This window comes from Nerophis lumbriciformis, linkage group LG30, assembly GCF_033978685.3.
Source record: "Nerophis lumbriciformis linkage group LG30, RoL_Nlum_v2.1, whole genome shotgun sequence".
In the NCBI taxonomy this organism is placed as follows: domain Eukaryota; kingdom Metazoa; phylum Chordata; class Actinopteri; order Syngnathiformes; family Syngnathidae; genus Nerophis; species Nerophis lumbriciformis.
In genome coordinates, this window is record NC_084577.2 from 29,715,087 (window position 1) to 29,742,175 (window position 27,089).

Sequence of the window (27,089 nt, forward strand, 5' to 3'; positions counted from 1 at the left end):
AATTAGAAAAAAAAATCAATCAAAATCAATGTTGTTATGAAATATTGACCTATTTAAAAATAATAATGAATCAAAATCAGAAGAAAAAAATTAATAATAACGAATCAAAATTAATGTTGTTATGAATTATTGACCTATTTAAAAAATAATAATTAATCACAATCAGAAAAAATAATTATGAATCAAAATCAATGTTGTTATGAAATATTGACCTATTTAAAAATAATAATGAAAAACTATAATGATGAATCAAAATCAATGTTGTTATGAATTATTGACTTATTAAAAAATTAATAATTAATCACAATCAGAAAAAATATTTATGAATCAAAATCAATGTTGTTATGGAATATTGACCTATTTAAAAATAATAATTAATCAAAATCAGAAGAAAACAATTATAATAATTAATCAAAATCAATGTTGTTATGAATGATTGACCTATTTAAGGCTCCAATTACTTCACAGCAAATATTCCAGATTGCACATTTGTGTTTTTGTCATGAAAAACAGGGTTTTCTTTGACAAAAAGGTCTTAAAAAAACGTTGATACTTTGTATCAACAGATCGAACTGAAGTTGATCCAGAGATTTAACATTGAAAAATACAAAAATAAATAAAAAAATATGACTTACTTTTAACATTTTTATGACTGAGACCCTTCCCGGTCTTTGGGTCCCAACTTGAGGGGAGCCCCGAAGGTTTAAAAAATATCAAAATGTTTTTCATTTTTCAACGTGCGGCTCTGAGTGGTTTTATTGGTTTATTTCCTTCATGAGAAGAAAGTTGAGTTGTGAACTTCCTACCGTGTGACTTCCTCTGAGCCAGGTGAGCAGGCAGCGGCACACGGGCAGCAGCACCAGGCTGCAGTTCAGGTTGAGCACGGAGGCAGAAGCTCTGCTGAGGCACAGTCCCAGCTGCAAGGAAACACACACAGTCACTCAAAAGGTTCCTACCTTCTTCTACTCCCAAACTTCATCAATGTCTTATTATTAGGGACCGCAATGTCCCTTTGGGACAGAGGACCCTATTGTATTTCGTGTGTTTTATTATTATTCCACCGCCTCTTTGAGCTGTAATTTGACCCCTTTAACATGCTTCAAAACTCACCATATTTGACACACACATCAGGACTGGTGAAATTTGCCATCGAATCAAAAAACCAAACCCCAAAACTCAAAATTGCGCTCTAGCGCCCCCTAGGAAAAAACACAGACAAAACTGCTTGTAACTTCCGGTATGAATGTCGTAGAAACTAAAACCTCTATGTAGGTCTGACTTAGACCTAGATTTCATACATTGACATCCTTCAGCAAAAATTAACAGGAAGTTGGCAATTCCCCCTTCAAAACAAAATTTTTGTAAAAACAGTCACTTTTGCCTCTTTGAGCTGTAATTTGACCCCCTCAACATGCTTCAAAACTCACCAAACTGGACACACACAATAGGACTGGCAAAAATTGCGATTTGATAAAAAAAACAACCCCAAAACTCAAAATTGCGCTCTAGCGCCCCCTAGGAAGAAAACACAGACACAAGTGCTCCTAGGAAGAAAACTCAGACAAAACTGCATGTAACTTCAAATAGGTCTCACTTAGACCTACATTTCATAAATTGACAACCCTCAGCAAAAATCAACAGGAAGTTTGCAATTCCCCCTTCAAAACAAAGGTTTTGTAAAAACCGGTCACCTTTTTTCAAACATTATCTCATCTGAGCGCGTTTGTCGTGTCGGCTTCAAACTAGCACAGGAGAGAGATTGAACCCTTCTGATCAAAAGTTGACCAAAGAGTTTTAATTACTGCTCCGGTTTGGATTGTATGTGCCGTCAAAGTCGGTCCCGTCCATCGCTGCTTGCAGCTTTAATTATTGTTATTCTTCTTTTTATTACCACACATTACCAGGAATTCCATATTGTCCTGGAAATTATTCCGTTTTTTTGAAAGCCTTCTTCTTTACTACAGTTTTTATCCGATCATATCCACTCGAGTATCAAAACGTTCGGCTCGGTAGGGACATACATCTGTGATCATACTGGTTTGTCTTCCCAAATATCCCAGATTACCTGGGAATTCCAGATTTTCCTGGAAATTCTTCCGATTTTTTAAAGTCTTCCTTTCCTACAGTTTTTATTCGATCGGAACCGTTCGAGTAAAGAAGCGTTCGGCTCGATCCTGACAACAAAAGTCTTTATTTGTTTTCTTTCCAAAACTCCCCCATTACCAGGAATTCCTGGAAATGTTTTTGAAATGAATGGGCCATTTTTTTCAAACTTGCACAAATCCCACATTTCTCACCTGATTCAAACTATTCACACTTCACTTACCCTGGGCATTCAAACCAAATTTTCCCCTGATTACCAGGAACTTTTCACCATTGAAAAAATGGCCAATAGTCCAATCGGAACCGTTCAAGTATCGATACGTTCGGCCCAGCCGGGACACTGTTGCTAACATTGGATTGTTTTCCGTAATATCCCTGATTACCAGCATTTCCGAGTTTTCCTGGAAAATCTTCCCTTTTTTGACCGCCTTCTTCTCCCTCAGTTTTCATCCTATGTTAAAAATAAGTTGTACATTTTATTTATTGATTTATACTTTTAATGCTTAAATATCAAGATCTAGAAGTTTTTATTATTTTTTTACGTTGTTTCTATTGTTAGTTTTTTGCCATTTTTGTTAAAGAAACCCCTGTTTTTAATGGCAAACACACAGTAGTTGATATTTCCCCCCAAAATAGGGAATATTTATTGTGAAGTAACTAACCGAAGCCTTAAATATATCAATATTTTATTAAAACATTGATTTTGATTTATTGTTATTTTTTGAGTAATGACAGTTTTAAAGAATAAAATCCCACTAAAATTCTTGAGTATCCAAAAGGGCCCCCACTCATAAAAATGGCAAAAATAAGTTAGAAATTGCGTTTATTTTCTTAAATCTCTAAATCTACTTCAGATCTCTCTGTCGATCATAAGTTTTTATTATTTTTTTATAGGTTTTTTATTTGTTTTATGCCCTTTTCTTTAAAAAAAAATAAAAAAAAATGTTTATGAAAAACACAAAATATGCAATATTCCCCCCAAAAATATCTTAAAATGTAACATTGTATATGAAGTATTTGGAGCCTTGAATAGGACAATAAATAACAACATTGATTTTGATGCATTATTATTTTTGAGCAATGACAGTTTTAAAGAAACTGTTTTTAGAGTCAACATTGCAACTTTCACCTGTTTGCTCTTTTATTCCACTTTAAGTTTTAATTTGTAATAGTATTTTTAGAATGTGCCGCAAGCCGTTCAAGAAGTAGCTGTGACCCACAAATGGCCCCCGGGGCCACACTTTGGGCAGCCCTGTTGGCGTGCACTCATGTGCAAACGTATATAAAATAACAAATATAATTATTCAGCATACGCAATGTCATTTATCAAGGCTGGAACTGCTCTGTGAGCGCTATTTTGGTGTAAAAAGAAGCAAAGCTTATTAATCCTAATTCTTTTATTGACACATTTGTTTACTTCCTGTTTTCGTTTTGTCACACAATTGACATCAACGGATTCTTAATACAACACTTCTTTTAATAAATAGTCAAGTCAGTTTGTGGATCATCTGACCTGCACTGCAGTTTACCTCAAGTGGCACGCGAGGGACGTGGGCTGTGGAACCTGGACCAAGCCCCCCTTCGGTAATTAGGACTGTTCCATGCCAGAATGTTCTTTGGCTTCCAGTCAGCCTGCAACCTTTTAAAGCCCTTCTCTGCGCCCTCGCAGCGCACGGCTGGTGCTGTCTGCTCCGATTAGAGCCCCCCAGGTAAGACCATTAGAGCCCCCCAGGTAAGACCATTAGAGCCCCCCAGATAAGACCATTAGAGACCCCCAGGAAAGACCATTGGAAACCTCCCAGATAAGATCATAAGAGCCCCCCAGGTAAGACCATTAGAGACCCCCAGATAAGACCATTAGAGCCCCCCCCAGATAAGACCATTAGAACCCCCTAGATAAGACCATTAGAAACCCCCCAGATAAGACCATTAGAGACCCCCAGGAAAGACCATTAGAAACCTCCCAGATAAGATCATAAGAGCCCCCCAGGTAAGACCATTAGAGACCCCCAGATAAGACCATTAGAGCCCCCCCAGAAAAGACCATTAGAGCCCCCCAAATAAGACCATTAGAGCCCCCCCAGATAAGACCAATAGAACCCCCCAGATAAGACCATTAGAAACTCCCAAGATAAGACCATAAAGACCCCCCAGACAAGACCATTAGAGACCCCCAGATAAGACCATTAGAAACCCCCCAGATAAGACCATAAAGGCCCCCCAGATAAGACCATTAGGAACTCCCCAGATAAGACCATTAGAGACCCCCAGGAAAGACCATTAGAAACCTCCCAGATAAGATCATAAGAGCCCCCCAGGTAAGACCATTAGAGACCCCCAGATAAGACCATTAGAGCCCCCCCAGAAAAGACCATTAGAGCCCCCCAAATAAGACCATTAGAGCCCCCCCAGATAAGACCATTAGAACCCCCCAGATAAGACCATTAGAAACTCCCAAGATAAGACCATAAAGGCCCCCCAGACAAGACCATTAGAGACCCCCAGATAAGACCAATAGAAACCCCCCAGATAAGACCATAAAGGCCCCCCAGATAAGACCATTAGGAACTCCCCAGATAAGACCATTAGAGACCCCCAGGAAAGACCATTAGAAACCTCCCAGATAAGATCATAAGAGCCCCCCAGGTAAGACCATTAGAGACCCCCAGATAAGACCATTAGAGCCCCCCCAGAAAAGACCATTAGAGCCCCCCAAATAAGACCATTAGAGCCCCCCCAGATAAGACCATTAAAAGCCCCCAGATAAGACCATTAGAAACTCCCAAGATAAGACCATCAAGGCCCCCCAGACAAGACCATTAGAGACCCCCAGATAAGACCATTAGAAACCCCCCAGATAAGACCATAAAGGCCCCCCAGATAAGACCATTAGGAACTCCCCAAATAAGACCATTAGAGCCTCCCAGATAAGACCATTAGAAACCCCCCCCCCCCGATAAGACCATTAGAGACCCCCAGATAAGACCATTAGAAACCCCCCAGATAAGACCATTAGAGCCCCCCCCCCCAGATAAGACCATTAGAAACTCCCCAGATAAGACCATTAGAACCCCCAGATAAGACCATTAGAAACCCCCCTGATAAGACCATTAGAGACCCCCAGATAAGACCATTAGAGCCCCCCAGATAAGACCATTAGAAACCCCCCAGATGAGACCATTAGAGCCCCCCCCCAGATAAGACCATTAGTAACTCCCCAGATAAGACCATTAAAGCCCCCCAGATAAGACCATTAGAGACCCCCAGATAAGACCATTAGAACCCCCCAGATAAGACCATTAGAAACCCCCAGATAAAACCATTAGAGCCCCCCAGATAAGACCATTAGAGCCCCCCCCCAGATAGGACCATTAGAACCCCCCAGATAAGACCATTAGAGCCCCCAGATAAGACCATTAGAGCCCCCCAGATAAGACTATTATAGTCCCCCCAGATAAGACCATTATAGTCCCCCCAGATAAGACCATTAGAAACCCTCCAGATAAGACCATTAGAAACTCCCCAGATAAGACCATTAGAGCCCCCCAGATAAGACCATTAGAGCCCCCAAGATAAGACCATTAGAAACCCCCAGATAAGACCATTAGAGCCCCCCAGATAAGACCTTTAGAGCCCCCCAGATAAGACCATTAGAAACCCCCCCAGATAAGACCATAAAGGCCCCCCAGATAAGACCATTAGAAACTCCCCAGAAAAGACCATTAGAGCCCCCCAGATAAGACCATTATAAACCCCCCAGATAAGACCACTAGAGACCCCCAGATAAGACCATTAGAGCCCCCCAGATAAGACCATTAGAAACCCCCCAGATAAGACCATTAGAGCCCCCCAGATAAGACCATTAGAACCCCCCAGATAAGACCATTAGAGCCCCCCAGATAAGACCATTAGAAACTCCCCAGAAAAGACCATTAGAGCCCCCCAGATAAGACCATTAGAAACCCCCCAGATAAGACCATTAGAGCCCCCCAGATAAGACCATCAGAAACCCCCCAGATAAGACCATTAGAGCCCCCCAGATAAGACCATTAGAAACTCCCAAGATAAGACCATAAAGGCCCCCCAGATAAGACCATTAGAGCCCCCCAGGTAAGACCATTAGAGCCCCCCAGATAAGACCATTAGAAACCCCCCAGATAAGACCATTAGAGCCCCCCAGATAAGACCATTAGAAACCCCCCAGATAAGACCATTAGCGACCCCCAGGTAAGACCATTAGAGCCCCCCCAGATAAGACCATTAGAGACCCCCAGATAAGACCATTAGAGCCCCCCAGATAAGACCATTAGAAACCCCCCAGGTAAGACCATTAGAGCCCCCCAAATAAGACCATTAGAGCCCCTAAGATAAGACCATTAGAAACCCCCCAGATAAGACCATTAGAGTCCCCCCAGATAAGACCATTAGAACCCCCCAGATAAGACCATTAGAAACCCCCCAGGTAAGACCATTAGAGCCTCCCCCAGATAAGACCATTAGAGCCCCCCAGATAAGACCATTAGAGCCCCCCAGATAAGACCATTAGAAACCCCCCATGTAAGACCATTAGAGCCCCCCAGATAAGACCATTAGAACCCCCCAGATAAGACCATTAGAAACCCCCCAGATAAGACCATTAGAACCCCCCAGATAAGACCATTAGAAACCCCCCAGGTAAGACCATTAGAGCCCCCCAGATAAGACCATTAGAGCCCCCCCAGATAAGACCATTAGAGCCCCCCAGATAAGACCATTATAAACTCCCCAGGTAAGACCATTAGAGACCCCCAGGTAAGGTGCAGGTGCACACATGAGGCGGACCAGACCAGACCAGACCAGAGGTGTGGTGCAATAGTGGAGCAACTGTGGCCTGCTGGGATTAAAAGTGAAGATCAAAGCTGCGAGCAAAAGTATCTATTTTTTTTCTTCCCAAAAACTCCCAGATTACCAGAAATTCCTGGAAGTTTTTTTTTTATTACTTGCACAATTCCCACATTTCTCCCCCAATTCAAAGCGTTCACTCAGCCTGGACATTCAAGACAAAGTGTTTTTCCGGGTTCCAAAATATCCCTTATTACCAGGAACTTTTCGCCATTTGAAAAAATGGCTAATTTTCATCCGATCGGAACCGTTCAAGTATCAATACGTTTGCCCCAGATAGGACAATGTTGATAACATTGGATTGTTTTCCGAAATAACCCTGATTACCAGCATTTCCGAGCTTTCCTGGAAAACCTTCCCTTTTTTGACCGCCTCCTTCTCCCTCAGTTTTCATCCGATCATAACCGTTCAAGTATCCAAGCAATCGTCTCAATCCGGACAACAAACAAAGAAAATCTTTTTTTTTTCTTCCCAAAAACTCTCAGATTACCAAGAATTCCTGGAAATTTTATTCTTTATTTATTTTAAACTTGCACAATTCCCACATTTCACCCCCGATTCAAGCCGTTCCACTCTGTTCACTCAGCCTGGACATTCAAGCCAAAGTGTTTCCGGGTTCCAAAATGTCCCTGATTACCAGGAATTACCAGGAGCTTTTCACCATTGGAAAAAATGGCCAATTTTCATCCGATCGGAACCGTTCAAGTACCAATACGTTCGGCCAGGCTAGGACAATGTTGCTACCTTCCATATGGTCCTCATATGGAAGGTACTTTGCCTTGTTGATGTCTCAAGAAGGGCTGAAATACAAGAACACACACACACACACACACACACACACACACAAACACACACATTCTTGTATTTCTTACCTTCTTGAGACCTCCAACAAATACTTACCTATTTAGGACCACCCTTTCTATATATATAAAGATTTGTATTTACAACATTAATAATATATACATACTATGCAAATATAAAAAAGGTAAGCTTTTAGTATTTTTTTTGTTTGTTTGAATTTTTTGTTTGTAATTGTTTTTTAATTTTCATTATTTACTTCAAGTTATTACAGTATGTCTCTATATACATGTTTGTTTTATTTTTTAAATTTAAACCAAAGGGGGCGCATTTCAATTTCTTACACACACTTGTTATTACATATGTTGGTCAGAGGGGGAGCACTTCAAATTTTTGTTTACCTTGAAAATCATTTTTTACCTTGAAAATCATTTTTAACCTTGAAAAAAAAATGTTACCTTGAAAAAAAAATGTTACCTTGAAAATCATTTTTTACCTTGAAAATCATTTTTTACCTTGAAAATCATTTTTTGCATTGAAAAAAAAATTTACCTTGAAAAATTTTTTTTACCTTGAAAATATATTTTTACCTTGAAAATCATTTTTTACCTTGAAAATAATTTTTTACCTTGAAAAAAAAATTTTACCTTGAAAAAAAATTTTACCTTGAAAATCATTTTTTACCTTGAAAATAAGTTTTTACCTTGAAAATCGTTTTTAACCTTGAAAAAATTTTTTACCTTGAACATTTTTTTTTTTCACTTGAAAATCATTTTTTACCTTGAAAAAAAAATTTTACCTTGAAAAATTTTTTTTACCTTGAAAATCATTTTTTACCTTGAAAATCATTTTTAACCTTGAAAAAAAAAATGTACCTTGAAAAAATTTTACCTTGAAAAAAAATTTTTACCTTGAAAATCATTTTTTACTTTGAAAATCATTTTTTACCTTGAAAATCATTTTTTGCATTGAAAAAAAAATTTTACCTTGAAAATTTTTTTTTACCTTGAAAATATATTTTTACCTTGAAAATCCTTTTTTACCTTGAAAATCATTTTTTACCTTGAAAAAAAAATTTTACCTTGAAAAACAAATTTTACCTTGAAAATAATTTTTTACCTTGAAAATAATTTTTTACCTTGAAAATCATTTTTACCTTGAAAAAAAAATTTTAACTTGAAAATTTTTTTTTCACTTGAAAATCATTTTTTACCTTGAAAAAAAATTTTACCTTGAAAAATTTTTTTTACCTTGAAAATCATTTTTTACCTTGAAAATCATTTTTAACCTTGAAAAAAAAATGTTACCTTGAAAAAAAAATTTTACCTTGAAAATCATTTTTTACCTTGAAAATCATTTTTTGCATTGAAAAAAAAATTTTACCTTGAAAATTTTTTTTTACCTTGAAAATATATTTTTACCTTGAAAATCATTTTTTACCTTGAAAATCATTTTTTACCTTGAAAAAAAAATTTAACTTTGAAAATCATTTTTAACCTTGAAAATCATTTTTAACCTTGAAAAAAAAATGTTACCTTGAAAAAAAAAATTTACCTTGAAAATCATTTTTTACCTTGAAAATCATTTTTTACCTTGAAAATCATTTTTTACCTTGAAAATCATTTTTAACCTTGAAAATCATTTTTTACCTTGAAAATCATTTTTAACCTTGAAAAAAAAATTTTACCTTGAAAATTTTTTTTTCACTTGAAAATAATTTTTTACCTTGAAAAAAAAAATTTACCTTGAAAAATTTTTTTTACCTTGAAAATCATTTTTTACCTTGAAAATCATTTTTTACCTTGAAAAAAATTTTTTACCTTGAAAAAATAATTTTACCTTGAAAATCATTTTTTACTTTGAAAATCATTTTTTACCTTGAAAATCATTTTTAACCTTGAAAAAAAAATGTTACCTTGAAAAAAAAATTTTACCTTGAAAATCATTTTTTACCTTGAAAATCATTTTTTACCTTGAAAATCATTTTTAACCTTGAAAAAAAAATTTTACCTTGAAAATTTTTTTTTCACTTGAAAATCATTTTTTACCTTGAAAAAAAAATTTTACCTTGAAAAATTTTTTTTACCTTGAAAATCATTTTTTACCTTGAAAATCATTTTTAACCTTGAAAAAAAATGTTTACCTTGAAAAAAAAATGTTACCTTGAAAATCATTTTTTACTTTGAAAATCATTTTTTACCTTGAAAATCATTTTTTGCATTGAAAAAAAAAATTTACCTTGAAAGTTTTAAGGTAACGTAGTGTATTTGTTCATCCTATGCTCACATGTGGGTTGTCTTACGTCAGCACCGGAAGTCGTACAATCAGCTGTTCACCTGGCTGGTTTTTTGGGGGATAAATAGGGAAGTCCTTCTTTAGCTGCCGTCTTGTTTTATAATATATTGCTGCCTTTGCAATGTTTATTTTTGTATGCACATTAAATCAACAAAATATCCTGACTTTGGAGCAATGTTCACGGACTCTAGTATTTGGCTCTCTATTTGATGCAATGTTATTGGGGCCATGATTTATGTCCTAACTTGTTCACACCTCCTCATATGGAAGGTACTTTTCCTTGTTGATGTCTCAAGAACGTCAGAAATCAAGAACACACACACACACACACACACACACACACACACACACACACACACACACACACACACACACACACTCCCACACACATATTCTTGTATTTCTTACCATCTTGAGACCTGAGAAAAATGCCTCCCTCTTCAGGACCAGCCTTTCTAGATATATAAAGAAGTGTATTTACAACATTTATAATATATACATACTTTGCAAATATAAAAAATGTAAGCTTATAGTTATTGTTGTTTTTTTTCCTAATTGGTTTTTAATCTTCATTATTTACTTCTCTCTATATACTTTTTACATGTCTCTATATACTTTATTTTTTATTTTGGCCAAAGGGGGCGCACTTAAAATTTTTACACACACTTGTTATTTCATATGTTGACCAGAGGGGCAGCACTTTTAAAAGCGACACACACACACACATTCTTGTATTTGGCACCTTCTTGAGACCTGAGAAAAATGCCTCCCTCTTTAGGACCAGCCTTTCTAGATATATAAAGATTTGTATTTACAACATTAATAATATATACATACTTTGCTGTTACGATCCGCTGCACGGATCATAGTTTGTTTATGTTTCTCGTCACATATGTTTTCAGCACATTGATTTTGTTTGTGTTCAGTTGCCATGTCAACTGATTACTTTCACCTGCCTCTGGTTAGTGTTCGGGACGCGCACCTGTTGCCCGGGCACTAATCAGAGGGCTATTTAGTCTTTGCTCTGGCCTCACTCTGTCTGGCTTCGTAGTTTGTTCCCATACAACTGTTAACGACTACTTTGATTCTGCTAGCTTTTCACGCTATGCTATTTTTTCCTGCTAGCTCCCACGCTAGTCCTTTTGTTTTGCCTTTTGTGCTACATGCATGTTTTTTGTTTATCCATCATATGATTTATATTTAAAATAAATCATTTTCCTACCTGCAAGCTGTGTCCGAAGCCGTCTGCATCCTTGGGAGAACCACACCCGCATCACTATGCGACCAAGTCGTTTCATTTGCAAATATAAAAAATGTAAGCTTTTAGTTGTTGTTGTTTTTTTTTCCTAATTGGTTTTTAATCTTCATTATTTGCTTCTCTCTATATACTTTTTACATGTCTCTATATACTTTATTTTTTATTTTGGCCAAAGGGGGCGCATTTCAATTTCTTACACACACTTGTTATTTCATATGTTGACCAGAGGGGGAGCACTTAAAATTTTTACACACACTTGTTATTTCATATGTTGACCAGAGGGGGAGCACTTTTAAAAGCGACACACACACACATTCTTGTATTTGGTACCTTCTTGAGACCTGATAATAATAATAATAACATATACATACTATGCAAATATAAAAAAGGTAAGCTTTTAGAATGTTTTTTTTTTTCTCATTGGTTTTTAACCTTCATTATTTACTTCATGTTATTACAGTATGTCTCTATATACATATTTATGTATTTATTTTTAATTAATTTTGACCAAAGGGGTCGCATTTCAATTTCTTACACACACTTGTTATTTCATATGTTGACCAGAGGGGGAGCACTTTTAAAAGCGACACACAGTCAATTTGAAAAATCCCTCCTTTTTGGGACCACCCTCATTTTGATAGATGTCACCAGCAGGGGTGCAAATGAGACATTGTCTATTATGTTATTGATTTATGTCATCACTTGTTCACACCTCCTCATATGGAAGATACTTTTCCTTCCTCATGTCTGAAGAAGGGTGGAAATACAAGAACACACACACACACACACACACACACACACAGACTTAAGTCCTCTGTCAAGGCATGGAGAGAACAAGCGTTGGCGTGCCCACGCTTGTTCTCTCCCCCATGCTTCTCAGCGGTCTCGTTGCACATGAAAAAGCTCACTTCTTGTTTTCCAACCTTTTTCTTTCTTTTTTTTTTTTTCTTCTTTTTTTTAATTCGACAGTTTGACCGTATTGTTTTCATATCAAACAACAGGTAGGCCCTTCTTTTTCTTTTCAAGTCCCATACGATGTTTTCCTGACTGAAACGGTACCCTTCAAAAAATGTCTTTGAAGTTAAAGGAGGAAGAAATGCGGATCGGATTTTGTTACTTAAAAGAAAACTGTTTTGTTTTTTTATTCAATTCTCCCCAAATATTTAATAAAGTCCAAATAAGGCAACAAGAAAAGTATCCAACATTTCTCTTGTCAGGTTCAAACACTGATGACATCTATTAAACAAGACAAGAAGCAAGGAATTAAACAGAGACAGAATTCAATTTAGCTCAATTGAGGAGAAACGCGTACCCTTGTACAGTGTCATCCCACGCTCTGACGAAAGATTGTACGCCTCCTCTTTTATTTGGACGTTCCCTGATTACATGGCAACAGCTGTTTCTAAGGGAGGGGGGTCGTAAATAGCCATCGCCCTTATCACAAAACAGTTCAAAGAAAAGGTGCCTGGGGGGGAGTCAGGCCCTACATCCTCTCCGCTTTGTAAATCTCGGGTCAAGACAAAATCTTCCTGTGGATTACAATATGTCAAAGAAACCGACACCCTCATGTCGCTCGATTCAAAACGATCCTCGAGTCAAAATCAATACTTTGGGTGCCAGTTCTATGATTAACTACATTCCTCCATTAAATAGATAAAGAGCTCTGACAAATTTCTATATTACTTAAAAGAAAACTGTTTTTTTTTTTTATTCAATTCTCCCCAAATATTTAATAAAGTCCAAATAAGGCAACAAGAAAAGTATCCAACACTTCTCTTGCCAGGTTCAAACACTGATGACATCTATTAAACAAGACAAGAAGCAAGGAATTAAACAGAGACAGAATTCAATTTAGCTAAATCGAGGTGAAACACGCAGACACTGTACGTCCCACGCTCTGACGAAAGATTGTACGCCACCTATTTGGACTTTCCCTGATTGCATGGCAACAGCTGTTTCTAAGGGAGAGGGGTCGTAAACAGCCATGAACTTGTGACCGCGCTCACGTCAGCCGGGAAGTCTGCGTGTCTCTGGACACAAAAGTCCGAGGGGACTTTAGGTTTTTAGGTCAAGTCTTGGATCGTTCTGGCTTCCAGAGAAAGGTGTTTTTAAACAAAAGGGCAAAATCTGACCTCACTGTTGTCATGCGGTCAAGGGAACTACGACTTTTGGAGAACGATGACGTCACCGCTTGGGGTGGGTACTACGGCTGTGAAACTTTGGGCACCACACGATTCCATTCTTGAGGGTAATGATTCAATTCAGAACCGATTCTCGATTCAAAACGATTCTCGAGTCAAAATCAACACTTTGGGTGCCAGTTCTATGATTAACTACATTCCTCCATTAAATAGATAAAGAGCTCTGACAAATTTCTATATTACTTATTTGTTTTTTTATTAAATTCTCCCCAAATATTTAATAAAGTCCAAATAAGGCAACAAGAAAAGTATCCAACACTTCCCTTGTCAGGTTCAAACACTGATGACATCTATTAAACAAGACAAGAAGCAAGGAATTAAACAGAGACAGAATTCAATTTAGCTCAATCGAGGCGAAACGCGTAGACACTGTACGTCCCACGCTCTGACGAAAGATTGTACGCCACCTATTTGGACTTTCCCTGATTACATGGCAACAGCTGTTTCTAAGGGAGGGGGGGTCGTAAACAGCCATCGCCCTTATCACAAAACAGTTCAAAGAAAAGATGCCTGGAGGGGAGTCAGGCCCTGTTTCCTCTGTGCTTTGTAGATCTCGGGTCAAGACAAAATCTTCCTGTGGATTACGACACATCAAAGAAACCGACACCCTCATGTCGCTCCCCATCCTACACAGTGGAGTTTTACAAGCCTTTTGCTTGGTAGGGTCAAAGACAGCTTTTGTCCTCTCGCCGGGCGAGCTGAACTCAATGTAAAACAAAGTTTTGTGATAACTTAGATACAATTATTTTGACATTTCTTTTCTTAAGTAAATCCATCGTTATGGTTTTTTTTTTAATTATTGATTTAAAAAAAGTACATTTCCCCTTTAACGGTAATTTATTCAGTTAAGCTCATGACGCTGTAAGTTGAAGGATGCAGACACGTTTGTTACTGGATTCTGTATTGAAGACTTTGTATGTGTAAGTAACATACAGCTTTAGTTATTTCGTACTTGTTTATATTTTCAAACTACACTTATTATGTATGTTGAGCTTGGGTGTTATTGTGTGCTTAGCTGTTGTGTAGCCGCTAGCTCTTAGTTGCCTATAGCCGACCATGATGGGTACGAGGGCTGTGAAATTTTGGGCACCACACGATTCGATTCTCGAGGGTAATGATTCAATTCAGAACCGATTCTCGATTCAAAACGATTCTCGAGTCAAAATCAATACTTTGGGTGCCAGTTCTATGATTAACTACATTCCTCCATTAAATAGATAAAGAGCTCTGACAAATTTCTATATTACTTAAAAGAAAACTGTTTTGTTTTTTTATTCAATTCCCCCCAAATATTTAATAAAGTCCAAATAAGGCAACAAGAAAAGTATCCAACACTTCTCTTGTCAGGTTCAAACACTGATGACATCTATTAAACAAGACAAGAAGCAAGGAATTAAACAGAGACAGAATTCAATTTAGCTGTCATGTCTGTGTAATCATGTTTTGTCTTAGTCATGTTTTGTTTAGTTTCTGGCTTTTTCACTCCCTTGTCTTGTCACCATAGTTACCCATTAGTTTCACCTGTCATGTCACGCACCTGTTTTGAGTCACGCACCTGTTGTTAATCATGTCTGTGTTATTTAAGCTTTTCATTTTCTGTTGTTCGTCCTGGAGTCATAGCCTTTCTCACCCTGCTATCCTCACATTTATGCCCCCTGTCACACTCTGTCCACGTCTGCGCACTTCATGTCCATGCCAAGTAAGTTTGTTTATTATTGCCACAGTTAGTGTTTTTTATTGTTCATAGTTTTTTGCCCCCGTGCAAGTCTTTTGTTTTCATTAGTCAAGTTTGTACATCCGCCTTGAGCGCGCCTTTTGTTCTTTTGAGTGTTATTATTAAAAATGTATTTACCTTCAAGCCATGTCCGATCCAAATCCTTTTGCATCTTGGGAAAACAAAAACTCCACAGTCCAAATCGTGACATTAGCTCAATTGAGGAGAAACGCGTACCCTTGTACAGTGTCATCCCACGCTCTGACGAAAGATTGTACGCCTCCTCTTTTATTTAGACTTTCCCTGATTGCACAGCAACAGCTGTTTCTAAGGGAGGGGGGTCGTAAACAGCCATCGCCCTTATCACAAAACAGTTCAAAGAAAAGGTGCCTGGAGGGGAGTCAGGCCCTACTTCCTCTCCGCTTTGTAAATCTCGGGTCAAGACATGATTAACTACATTCCTCCATTAAATAGATAAAGAGCTCTGACAAATTTCTATATTACTTAAAAGAAAACTGTTTTTTTTTTTATTCAAATCTCCCCAAATATTTAATAAAGTCCAAATAAGGCAACAAGAGAAGTATCCAACACTTCTCTTTTCTTAAGTAAACCTGTACAGTGGATATAGATCATCTACATCAGGCCCAGGGCAATTATTTTGACTCGAGGGGCCAAATTTAGAGAAAAAATATGTCTGGGGGCCGGTATATCTATTTTTTTAATACAAAACCGCACAATAATGTCTGATTGAATGCTAAAAAAGTTATGACAGAGTGCTTAAAAAAAACAGAATGATATTTTCCCTTTTTTTCTGAATGAGACATGAAAATAAAGAATGCGGGATTTACAATATTAACTATGAACGATAAAACACTGAATATTGACAACAGATCATGCAAAAGCGCAGATTCCAACCACTGAAATACTTTGTATAGTTCAATACTTACGGTCATTTGAAAACATCACTACGCATCATAATTAGGGATGTCCGATAATGGCTTTTTTGCCAATATCCGATATTCCGATATTGTCCAACTCTTAATTACCGATACCGATATCAACCGATACCGATATATACAGTCGTGGAATTAACACATTATTATGCCTAATTTGGACAACCAGGTATGGTGAAGATAAGGTCCTTTTTTTTTTAAATGATAAAATAAGATAAATAAATTAAAAACATTTTCTTGAATAAAAAAGAAAGTAAAACAATTTAAAACAGTTACATAGAAACTAGTAATGAATGAAAATGAGTCAAATGAAGTGTTAAAGGTTAGTACTATTAGTGGAGCAGCAATCATGTGTGCTTACGGACTGTATCCCTGCAGACTGTATTGATATATATTGATATATAATGTAGGAACCACAATATTAATAACAGAAAGACACAACCCTTTTGTGTGAATGAGTGTGAATGGGGGAAGAGGTTTTCTGGGTTGGTGCACTAATTGTAAGTGTATCTTGTGTTTTTTATGTTGATTTAATTTAAAAAAATAAAAAATAAAAAAAATGATACCGGTAAAAAAAAAAACGATACCGATAATTTCCGATATTACATTTTAAAGTATTTATTGGCCGATAATATCAGGGCTCAAAAATCGGTTAAAATGTTTTAGTACGACTTTGGTAAGCTACAAAGCCGCACCGCTTGATGGATGGTCGGAGCATTGCGGTTACCATAGTCAGACGTACTGTGCTTCAACGTACGGTGTTATTACGGTGTGTGTGTATAAGGACCCCAAATTGGCATCTATTAATAGACATTTTATGGTGGGTTCTGGTGTTAATTTAAACATTGAATTTTGGTCATTTTCCAACCAATATTCTACAACACAAATACAATGTTGAAACAACATGCTTTTTGACAACGTTTATTCAATGTCAGGTTCTGACGTTGATCTGACCATTGAAATTTGGTCATTTCCTGACCAATATTCTACAACTCAAACATAACGTTATAACAACATACTTTTTGATTACGTTTATTCACTTTTGGGTTCTGACGTTGATCTGACCATTGAAATTTGGTCATTTCCTGACCAATATTCTCCAACTCAAACATAATGTTATAACAACATACTTTTTGATTACGTTTATTCACTTTTGGGTTCTGACGTTGATTTGACCATTGAAATTTGGTCATTTTCCAACCAATATTCTCCAACACAAATACAATGTTGAAACAACATACTTTTTGATGTTTAATCAATGTTGGGTTCTGACGTTGATTTGACCATTGAAATTTGGTTGTTTCCCAACCAATATTCTACTACACAAATACAACGTTGAAACAACATACTTTTTGATGTTAAATCAATGTTGGGTTCTGAGGTTGATTTGACCATTGAACTGTGGTCATTTCCCAACCAACAACGTGGATCCAACATTAGACACTGAGGTATTAATGTCATTCTCACGTGCGGCGAACCAAATTTGATTTAGTGGCGACATTAGACCTCAGTGTGTGTGTGTGTGTGTGTGTGCGTGTGTGTGTGTGTGTGTGTGTGTGTACCCCAAGCATCTTGTAGAGGTAGTGATACTGCCGTCCACAGGAGTACAGCAGGAAGGTTTTGACAAACAGCCAGGTGTTGGCGCCCAACCACAGCATCTACACACACACACACACACACACACACACACACACATACATTTCAGTGGCCATACCAAGCGGCCATGTTTGTTTACATTCCAACTGCAGGAGATGACAATTGAAACTTACCAGTACAAAATGTTTTCCTCCTTCATTGGCGAGCCAGCTGCGCGCTGACATCATCATTGACATCATTGACTGCCTGCTCGGCTGACAGGAGACTAGCGTCCACACTTCCACACTTCACTTCCACTCTGACCGCAACTTTGACTTCTACACGTTTTACACACACACACACACACACACACACACACACACACACACACACACACACACACACACACAGGCAGGGGGAGAGAGAGAGAGAGGGGGAGAGAGAGAGAGAGAGAGAGAGAGAGAGAGAGGTCCTGCCTTCAAATCTTCACACTTATGCGTGAAAACATATTTGTTGTTCTTTCCAAGCGTCGATGAAGAATGACGTTTTGTCAGAAAGAAGAATTCAAAAGTAAAACACCGACGTAGGACGTCATATATGTATATATATCAACATGCACGTACATAAACTGGCCACTAGAGGACGCCCTCCTCCAGTGTGAAATCTATCTGCTACGTTACTTTGATTTATTATACTGTGTAAATATACTGTACTGATATACTGTGTAAATATACTGTACTGATATACTGTGTAAATATACTGTACTGATTTATTGTATAAATATACTGTACTGATATACTGTATAAATATACTGTACTGATATATTTTGTAAATAAACTGTACTGATATACTGTATAAATATACTGTACTGATATATTTTGTAAATATACTGTACTGATATATTGTGTAAATATACTGTACTGATATCAATCAGTACAGTATATTTATACAGTAGAGCAGTCCGCTCCCTGTATGATCAGTGTCAGAGCTTGGTCCGCATTGCCGGCAGTAAGTCGGACACGTTTCCACTGAGGGTTGGACTCCGCCAAGGCTGCCCTTTGTCACCCATTCTGTTCATAACTTTTATGGACAGAATTTCTAGGCGCAGTCAAGGCGTTGAGGGGATCTGGTTTGGTGGCTGCAGGATTAGGTCTCTGCTTTTTGCAGATGATGTGGTCCTGATGGCTTCATCTGGCCAGGATCTTCAGCTCTCGCTGGATCGGTTCGCAGCCGAGTGTGAAGCGACTGGGATGAGAATCAGCACCTCCAAGTCCGAGTCCATGGTTCTCGCCCGGAAAAGGGTGGAGTGCCATCTCCGGGTTGGGGAGGAGATCTTGCCCCAAGTGGAGGAGTTCAAGTACCTCAGAGTCTTGTTCACGAGTGAGGGAAGAGTGGATGGTGAGATGGACAGGCGGATCGGTGCGGCGTCTTCAGTAATGCGGACGCTTTATCGATCCGTTGTGGTGAAGAAGGAGCTGAGCCGGAAGGCAAAGCTCTCAATTTACCGGTCGATCTACGTTCCCATCCTCACCTATGGTCATGAGCTTTGGGTTATGACCGAAAGGACAAGATCACGGGTACAAGCGGCCCAAATGAGTTTCCTCCACCTGGTGGCGGGGCTCTCCCTTAGAGATAGGGTGAGAAGCTCTGTCATCCGGGGGGAGCTCAAAGTAAAGCCGCTGCTCCTCCACATCGAGAGGAGCCAGATGAGGTGGTTCGGGCATCTGGTCAGGATGCCACCCGAACGCCTCCCTAGGGAGGTGTTTAGGGCACGTCCGACCGGTAGGAGGCCGCGGGGAAGACCCAGGACACGTTGAGAAGACTATGTCTCCCGGCTGGCCTGGGAACGCCTCGGGGTCCCACAGGAAGAGCTGGACGAAGTGGCTGGGGAGAGGGAAGTCTGGGCTTCCCTGCTTAGGCTGCTGCCCCCGCGACCCGACCTCGGATAAGCGGAAGAAGATGGATGGATGGATGGATATCAATCAATCAATCAATCAATTCCTTTATTGTCATTGTCATAATAACACTTAAGTCATACATGAACAACGAGATTTTGTTTGAGCTTTGTAGAAACTGCATTGATGTGCAGGTTGACAATAGTTTACATTTTAGCATTTTAGCATTGTCAGGAAGATGGCGATAAGAGGGGTGTGAGGGTGGGAACAGTCAGATGTAATGCAATGTCCAGAGCACAATTATTGAGGTGATGAAGAGTGAGGTAACTAGATGGTCCGGGGCAACAAAGGGGCAGGCTGTTCATTTAGCAGTCTCACAGCCTGGGGATACAGACTGTGAGACATTCTGGTGGTCCTGGCGCGAATCCATCTATACCTCCTTCCAAAAGGTTGCAGGTTGAAGAGGCCATGTGCTGGGTGGTATCTGTCCTTCAGGATGTTGTGTACTCGCTTTAGGCAGCGAGTTGTGTACATGGCACTCATCTCTGGGAGTATCGTCCTTGTAATTTTCCCCGCCGCTTTAACCACTCGCTGGAGGGCCTGTTGGTTGGCTTTAGTGCAGCTAGCAAACCACACTAAAAATCCGTAAGTGAGGACACTGCTGATGGCACAGTTGTAAAAGTTGACCATTGATTTCTGCGGAATGTTTGCGCATTTTAGTTTCCTCAACAACAAAAAAGACGTTGTTGTGCCTTTCCGACTGTAGAAGCTGTGTTAATGTCCCAGCATAGATCTTCTGTTATGTTCAATTTGAAATGCTTGACCCTTTCTACGAGTTTTTTATTAATTAAAAGTGGAGAGTGTTTGTTCTGCCCTTTCCTGCGGAAGTCTACAATTAGTTCTTTGGTTTTGTTAGTGTTAAGAACCAAGTTATTGTTAGCACACCATGAAGCCAGCTGTTGGACCTCTGCATTGTATGCTGTCTCATCATTATTACCGATGAGCCCAAGCATCGTGGTGTCGTCGGCATATTTGACAGTGAGATTGGATGTTGAAGAGGCTATGCAGTCATGTGTGAAGAGGGTGAAGAGTGCAGGGCTTAGCACACAACCCTGTGGGGCACCAGTGTTGATGGTGAGCGTGGCAGAAATGTGCTCGCCTATTTTCACATACTGTGTGCGATTCGTTAAAAAGTCCAAAATCCAGTTGCACAGGAAGGTGTTCAGACCAAGGTTGTGAAGCTTAGATCTGAGTCTGTTTGGCCTTATTGTGTTAAATACTGAGCTGAAATCGACAAAGAGCAGTCTTGCATAAGTGTCCTTAAGCTCAAGATGTTCCAAGAGTCTGTGGATTACAATGGCAATGGTGTCTTCGGTTGATCGGTTCTACCGGTACGCGAACTGATATAGGTCAAGGGATGGTGGTATTGCCTTTTTAATCTGTTTCAATATACTGATATATTGTATAAATATACTGTACTGATATACTGTATAACTACTGTACTGATATGTGGTCTAAATATACTGTATAAATATACTTTACTGATATACTGTATAACTATACTGGACTGATATATTGCATTATTCTGTGTTATGTCTGTCGTGCCTCTGCTGCCATCTACTGGCTAAAGATGGGATTTATGCGTCTTAGAAAGAGCGGTTCAAACACCTGGCTCGTTATTGGAGTTCTAATAGTTATTTTTATCAAGGAAACAATCAGTGGTAGCTCTGATAAAATAATAAGTGGATTTAATATAATGTAGAAAAATGATTAACTTTTAGTGAAAACTACTGTATTCTGAAATATTGGCTTTAATTTAGTTTTCATTGTAAAACATTCCACAAGGTGGTGCCACTTCACCACGCTTTGACAGTGACGTCACTATCATGAACCGTCCCACGCCTAAAAGACTTTGCAGCAAAAGAGCATTTGAGCAATACTGTGGAGAAAAATAAAATAATAGGTAAAAACAAAATGTACTCATGTATATAAAAAAATGAATGAGAATTAGGACATAATAAAAATGTGAATACACATGTGTACACTTAACTTAAACACCTTTCACATTTGAAAAATGAATCAGAAAAGTGATTGATTTGGTTTGAATTTATTATCGTTTTTTGAAAAATGACACATTAAATAAATAAATAAATAAAAACAATAAAAAAATTAAAATTAAAATAAAATAATATTTATATATATATATATATATATATTTTATTTTATTTTATTTTTTTAATTTAAATAAATAAATAAATAAATAAATTTAAAAAAAAAAATATATATATATATATATATATATATATATATATATATTTTTTTTTTTTTTTTTTTTTTTTTTTATGTGTAATTTCTCAAAAAACGATAATAAATTCAAATCAATGTTGTTAACCATTAACCATTAACCTAGTTAAGGGGCTCCAATTACCTCACATCAAATATTCCACACTTTGAATTTTTTGGGGGGGAAAAATATTGTCTATTTTACTATTTTTGTGTTATTGCAATAAAAACCTTTTTTTTTTTTTTACAAAACATACAAAAATGATATATATATATCTGAAGTTGATCTAGAGTTTAAAGCATTGAAAGTAAAAAAATAAAAAAACATAAATTTTAACGATTTTCTGAGTGGGGCCCTTTTGTATCACGAACCATTTTAGTGGGATTAAAAAAAAAGTACAAAAACATATATATGTATATATATACTGTATATATATATATATATATATATATATATATATATATATATATATATATATATATATATATATGATTTATTTTCAGAATTTTTTTGACAGAGACCCTTTATATACATATATATATGTATATATATATATATATATATATATATATATATATATATATATATATATATATATATATATATATATATATATACAGGTAAAAGCCAGTAAATTAGAATATTTTGAAAAAATTGATTTATTTCAGTAATTGCATTCAAAAGGTGTAACTTGTACATTATATTTATTCATTGCACACAGACTGATGCATTCAAATGTTTATTTCATTTAATTTTGATGATTTGAAGTGGCAACAAATGAAAATCCAAAATTCCGTGTGTCACAAAATTAGAATATTACTTAAGGCTAATACAAAAAAGGGATTTTTAGAAATGTTGGCCAACTGAAAAGTATGAAAATGAAAAATATGAGCATGTACAATACTCAATACTTGGTTGGAGCTCCTTTTGCCTCAATTACTGCGTTAATGCGGCGTGGCATGGAGTCGATGAGTTTCTGGCACTGCTCAGGTGTTATGAGAGCCCAGGTTGCTCTGATAGTGGCCTTCAACTCTTCTGCGTTTTTGGGTCTGGCATTCTGCATCTTCCTTTTCACAATACACCACAGATTTTCTATGGGGCTAAGGTCAGGGGAGTTGGCGGGCCAATTTAGAACAGAAATACCATTGTCCGTAAACCAGGCACGGGTAGATTTTGCGCTGTGTGCAGGCGCCAAGTCCTGTTGGAACTTGAAATCTCCATCTCCATAGAGCAGGTCAGCAGCAGGAAGCATGAAGTGCTCTAAAACTTGCTGGTAGACGGCTGCGTTGACCCTGGATCTCAGGAAACAGAGTGGACCGACACCAGCAGATGACATGGCACCCCAAACCATCACTGATGGTGGAAACTTTACACTAGACTTCAGGCAACGTGGATTCTGTGCCTCTCCTGTCTTCCTCCAGACTCTGGGACCTCGATTTCCAAAGGAAATGCAACATTTGCATGGTTGGGTGATGGTTTGGGGTGCCATGCCATCTGCTGGTGTCGGTCCACTCTGTTTCCTGAGATCCAGGGTCGACGCAGCCGTCTACCAGCAAGTTTTAGAGCACTTCCTGCTTCCTGCTGCTGACCTGCTCTATGGAGATGGAGATTTCAAGTTCCAACAGGACTTGGCGCCTGCACACAGCGCAAAATCTACCCGTGCCTGGTTTACGGACCATGGTATTTCTGTTCTAAATTGGCCCGCCAACTCCCCTGACCTTAGCCCCATAGAAAATCTGTGGGGTATTGTGAAAAGGAAGATGCAGAATGCCAGAGCCAAAAACGCAGAAGAGTTGAAGGCCACTATCAGAGCAACCTGGGCTCTCATAACACCTGAGCAGTGCCAGAAACTCATCGACTCCATGCCACGCCGCATTAACGCAGTAATTGAGGCAAAAGGAGCTCCAACCAAGTATTGAGTATTGTACATGCTCATATTTTTCATTTTCATACTTTTCAGTTGGCCAACATTTCTAAAAATCCCTTTTTTGTATTAGCCTTAAGTAATATTCTAATTTTGTGACACACAGAATTTTGGATTTTCATTTGTTGCCACTTCAAATCATCAAAATTAAATGAAATAAACATTTGAATGCATCAGTCTGTGTGCAATGAATAAATATAATGTACAAGTTACACCTTTTGAATGCAATTACTGAAATAAATCAAGTTTTTCAAAATATTCTAATTTACTGGCTTTTACCTGTATATATATATATACACACACACACACACACACACACACACACACACACACACACACACACACATATATATATATATATATATATATATATAATTTATTTTTTTAATGTGTAATTTCTCAAAAAACGATAATAAATTCAAATCAATGTTGTTAACCATTAACCATTAACCTAGTTAAGGGGCTCCAATTACCTCACATCAAATATTCCACACTTTGAATTTTTTTGGGGGAAAAAATATTGTCTATTTTACTATTTTTGTGTTATTACAATAAAAACCTTTTTTTTTTTTTTTACAAAACATACAAAAATGATATATATATCTGAAGTTGATCTAGAGTTTAAAACATTGAAATTAAAAAAATAAAAATAAAAAATACAAAAATGTAAAACTTTGTATCTACTGATACATCTGAAGTTGATCTAGAGTTTAAAGCATTGAAATAAAAAAATTAAAAAACATAAATTTTAACGATTTTCTGAGTGGGGCCCTTTTGTATCACGAACCATTTTAGTGGGATTAAAAAAAAAAAACAAAAAAAACCATATATATATATATATATATATATATATATATATATATATATATATAAATATATATATATATATATATATATATATATATATATATATATATATATATATATATATATATATATATATATATATGGGTTTTTTTGTACTTTTTTTTTAATCCCACTAAAATATATATATATATATATATATATATATATATATATATATATATATATATATATATATATATATATATATATATATATATATATATATATATATATATATAATATAGTACAATTAATTTAAAAAGTACATTTCCTTGGACTATTTTTAAAGTCCAGTTGCCAGTCGGGTGGTCAATCGCCAATGCTGTACTTGCATGGGCGTAAAAACCGGCTCCCAAACGAACAACTCCAAAGTGGGAGTCTTGTCTCAGAGTTGTTCAAAAGGCTCAGTTCGTTCTTGAACGTCCCATCTGCACTACTACAGGCAGTTGGAAGCCACACGCTGTGTGTTTACTTCTCTGTCTTGTCAACAACAAACTGAACAGAGCGAAACAATTAGCCTTCTATTATCCTCCGAGCCAAGATGTCCAAACGAAGTGGGAGATTAGTCCGATATTTGTGGTTGTTTGTGGCCGTAGCAGCTCTTTTTTTCCTGGGCTTCATCGCAGGTGAGTGTGGAGCCAATATCGACGCCAACATTTAGGCTCTAATTGCTCGGAGGGGACAGTTAGCTCAACATAATGGCACATTTTTGTCCTACAATGGCCATTAAAGTCGAGTTATGAAGTTCAAACCGTGTTTCTGTAAGACTGTCGAACTATAAACTCGTTTTAATCAATCAAATTATTGACACTGTTCTTCCCTGTCGGGGAATCGAACTCCCGGGCAAATACTCACTGTTGATATTATTGTGTATATAGTTGTGTCTAAAATTTTAGTTTGTTAAAATATATATTTTTTAATTCAGGGTGAAACAAATCACTGTATAAATAAATTCATGGTAAAAAAAAATGGTTGCAGAATATTTGTGTAAAAAAATCAGGGTAAACAAATTCATTGTAACAAAATTTAGTGTATAAAATAATTTGTGTAAAAAAAATTCAGTGTACCGGTATAAGAAATTCAGTGAAAATTTTTTTAGTGTAAAAATATTTATTGTATAAAAAATCACTGTTTAAAAAATTTAGGGTGTAAAAATTAGTTGTTAAAAAAATAATTGTACAGAAATTCAGTGTATAAAAAAATCAAAGTGGAAAAATTTGGTGCAGAAAAAATAAGGGTAAAAAAGTGTAAAAAAAATTCAGTGTATAAGAAATTTCAGTGTACAAAAATTCAATGTATAAAAAAATTCAAAGCAGAAAAAGTTCAGTGTAAAAAATTCAGGGTGAACAAATTCAGTGTAAAAACATTCAGTGTAAAAAAAAACTTGGTGCAAAAAATTTCAGTGTATAAATTTAATGTAAAAACATCTACTGAATAAAAAAAATCATTGTTTAAAAAATTCAGGGTGTAAAAAAATGTGTACAAAAAAATTCAAATTTGGTGCAGAAAAATTCAGTGAAAAAAGTCAGTGTAAAAAAAATCAGGGCACACAAATTCAGTGTAAAAACATTTAGTGTATAAAAATTTGGTGTAAAAGACAGTATATAGAAAAGTTGTTGCAGAAAAAATCAGTGTATGAAAATGTGTTAAAAATGTTAGTGTAAAAAAATAAGGAGGAAAATTCAAATTTGGTGCAGAAAAATTCAGTGTGAAAAAAGTCAGTGTAAAAAAATCAGGGCACACAAATTCAGTGTAAAACATTTAGTGTATAAAAATTTGGTGTAAAAAATGAATGAAAATGAAAAATTGTTGCAGAAAAAATCAGTGTATGAAAATGTGTTAAAAATGTTAGTGTAAAAAATTAAGGAGGAAAATTCAAATTTGGTGCAGAAAAATTCAGTGTAAAAAAATCAGGGCACACAAATTCAGTGTAAAAACATTTAGTGTATAAAAATTTGGTGTAAAAAATGAATGAAAATGAAAAATTGTTGCAGAAAAAATCAGTGTATGAAAATGTGTTAAAAATGTTAGTGTAAAAAATAAGGAGGAAAATTCAAATTTGGTGCAGAAAAATTCAGTGTAAAAAAATCAGGGCACACAAATTCAGCGTAAAAACATTTAGTGTACAAAAATTTGGTGTAAAAAATGAATGAAAATGAAAAATTGTTGCAGAAAAAATCAGTGTATGAAAATGTGTTAAAAATGTTAATGTAAAAAATAAGGAGGAAAATTCAGTTTATAAAAAATGTAGTTATAAAATTTAGGGGGAAAAAATAAAAAAATGTAAAAAACTTCAGTGTAAAAAATTATGTTAAAAACATTCAGTGTAAAACATTTAGTGTAAAAAAAAAAAAGTCTGCGT

General features: G+C 36.6%; 2 protein-coding genes across 4 annotated transcripts in view; one reads left to right on the forward strand and one right to left on the reverse strand.

The window, feature by feature from the left end:
• Positions 1-18,118, reverse strand: part of nox4 (NADPH oxidase 4) — a 71,665-nt gene extending 53,547 nt beyond the window's left edge. For both annotated transcript variants that reach the window (XM_061925870.1, XM_061925869.1), the window contains exons 1-3: positions 17,973-18,118; positions 17,766-17,861; positions 807-917 (exon numbers count right to left, since the gene is read on the reverse strand). In XM_061925870.1, the coding sequence (XP_061781854.1) occupies positions 807-917; positions 17,766-17,861; positions 17,973-18,038 (273 nt within the window). In that variant the 5' untranslated portion in view covers positions 18,039-18,118. The remainder of the gene's footprint in view (positions 1-806; positions 918-17,765; positions 17,862-17,972) is intronic.
• A 6,994-nt stretch (positions 18,119-25,112) lies between these two features.
• The window catches only part of naalad2 (N-acetylated alpha-linked acidic dipeptidase 2), a 57,435-nt gene continuing 55,458 nt past the window's right edge, over positions 25,113-27,089 (forward strand). For both annotated transcript variants that reach the window (XM_061925881.1, XM_061925882.1), the window contains exon 1: positions 25,113-25,353. In XM_061925881.1, the coding sequence (XP_061781865.1) occupies positions 25,269-25,353 (85 nt within the window). In that variant the 5' untranslated portion in view covers positions 25,113-25,268. The remainder of the gene's footprint in view (positions 25,354-27,089) is intronic.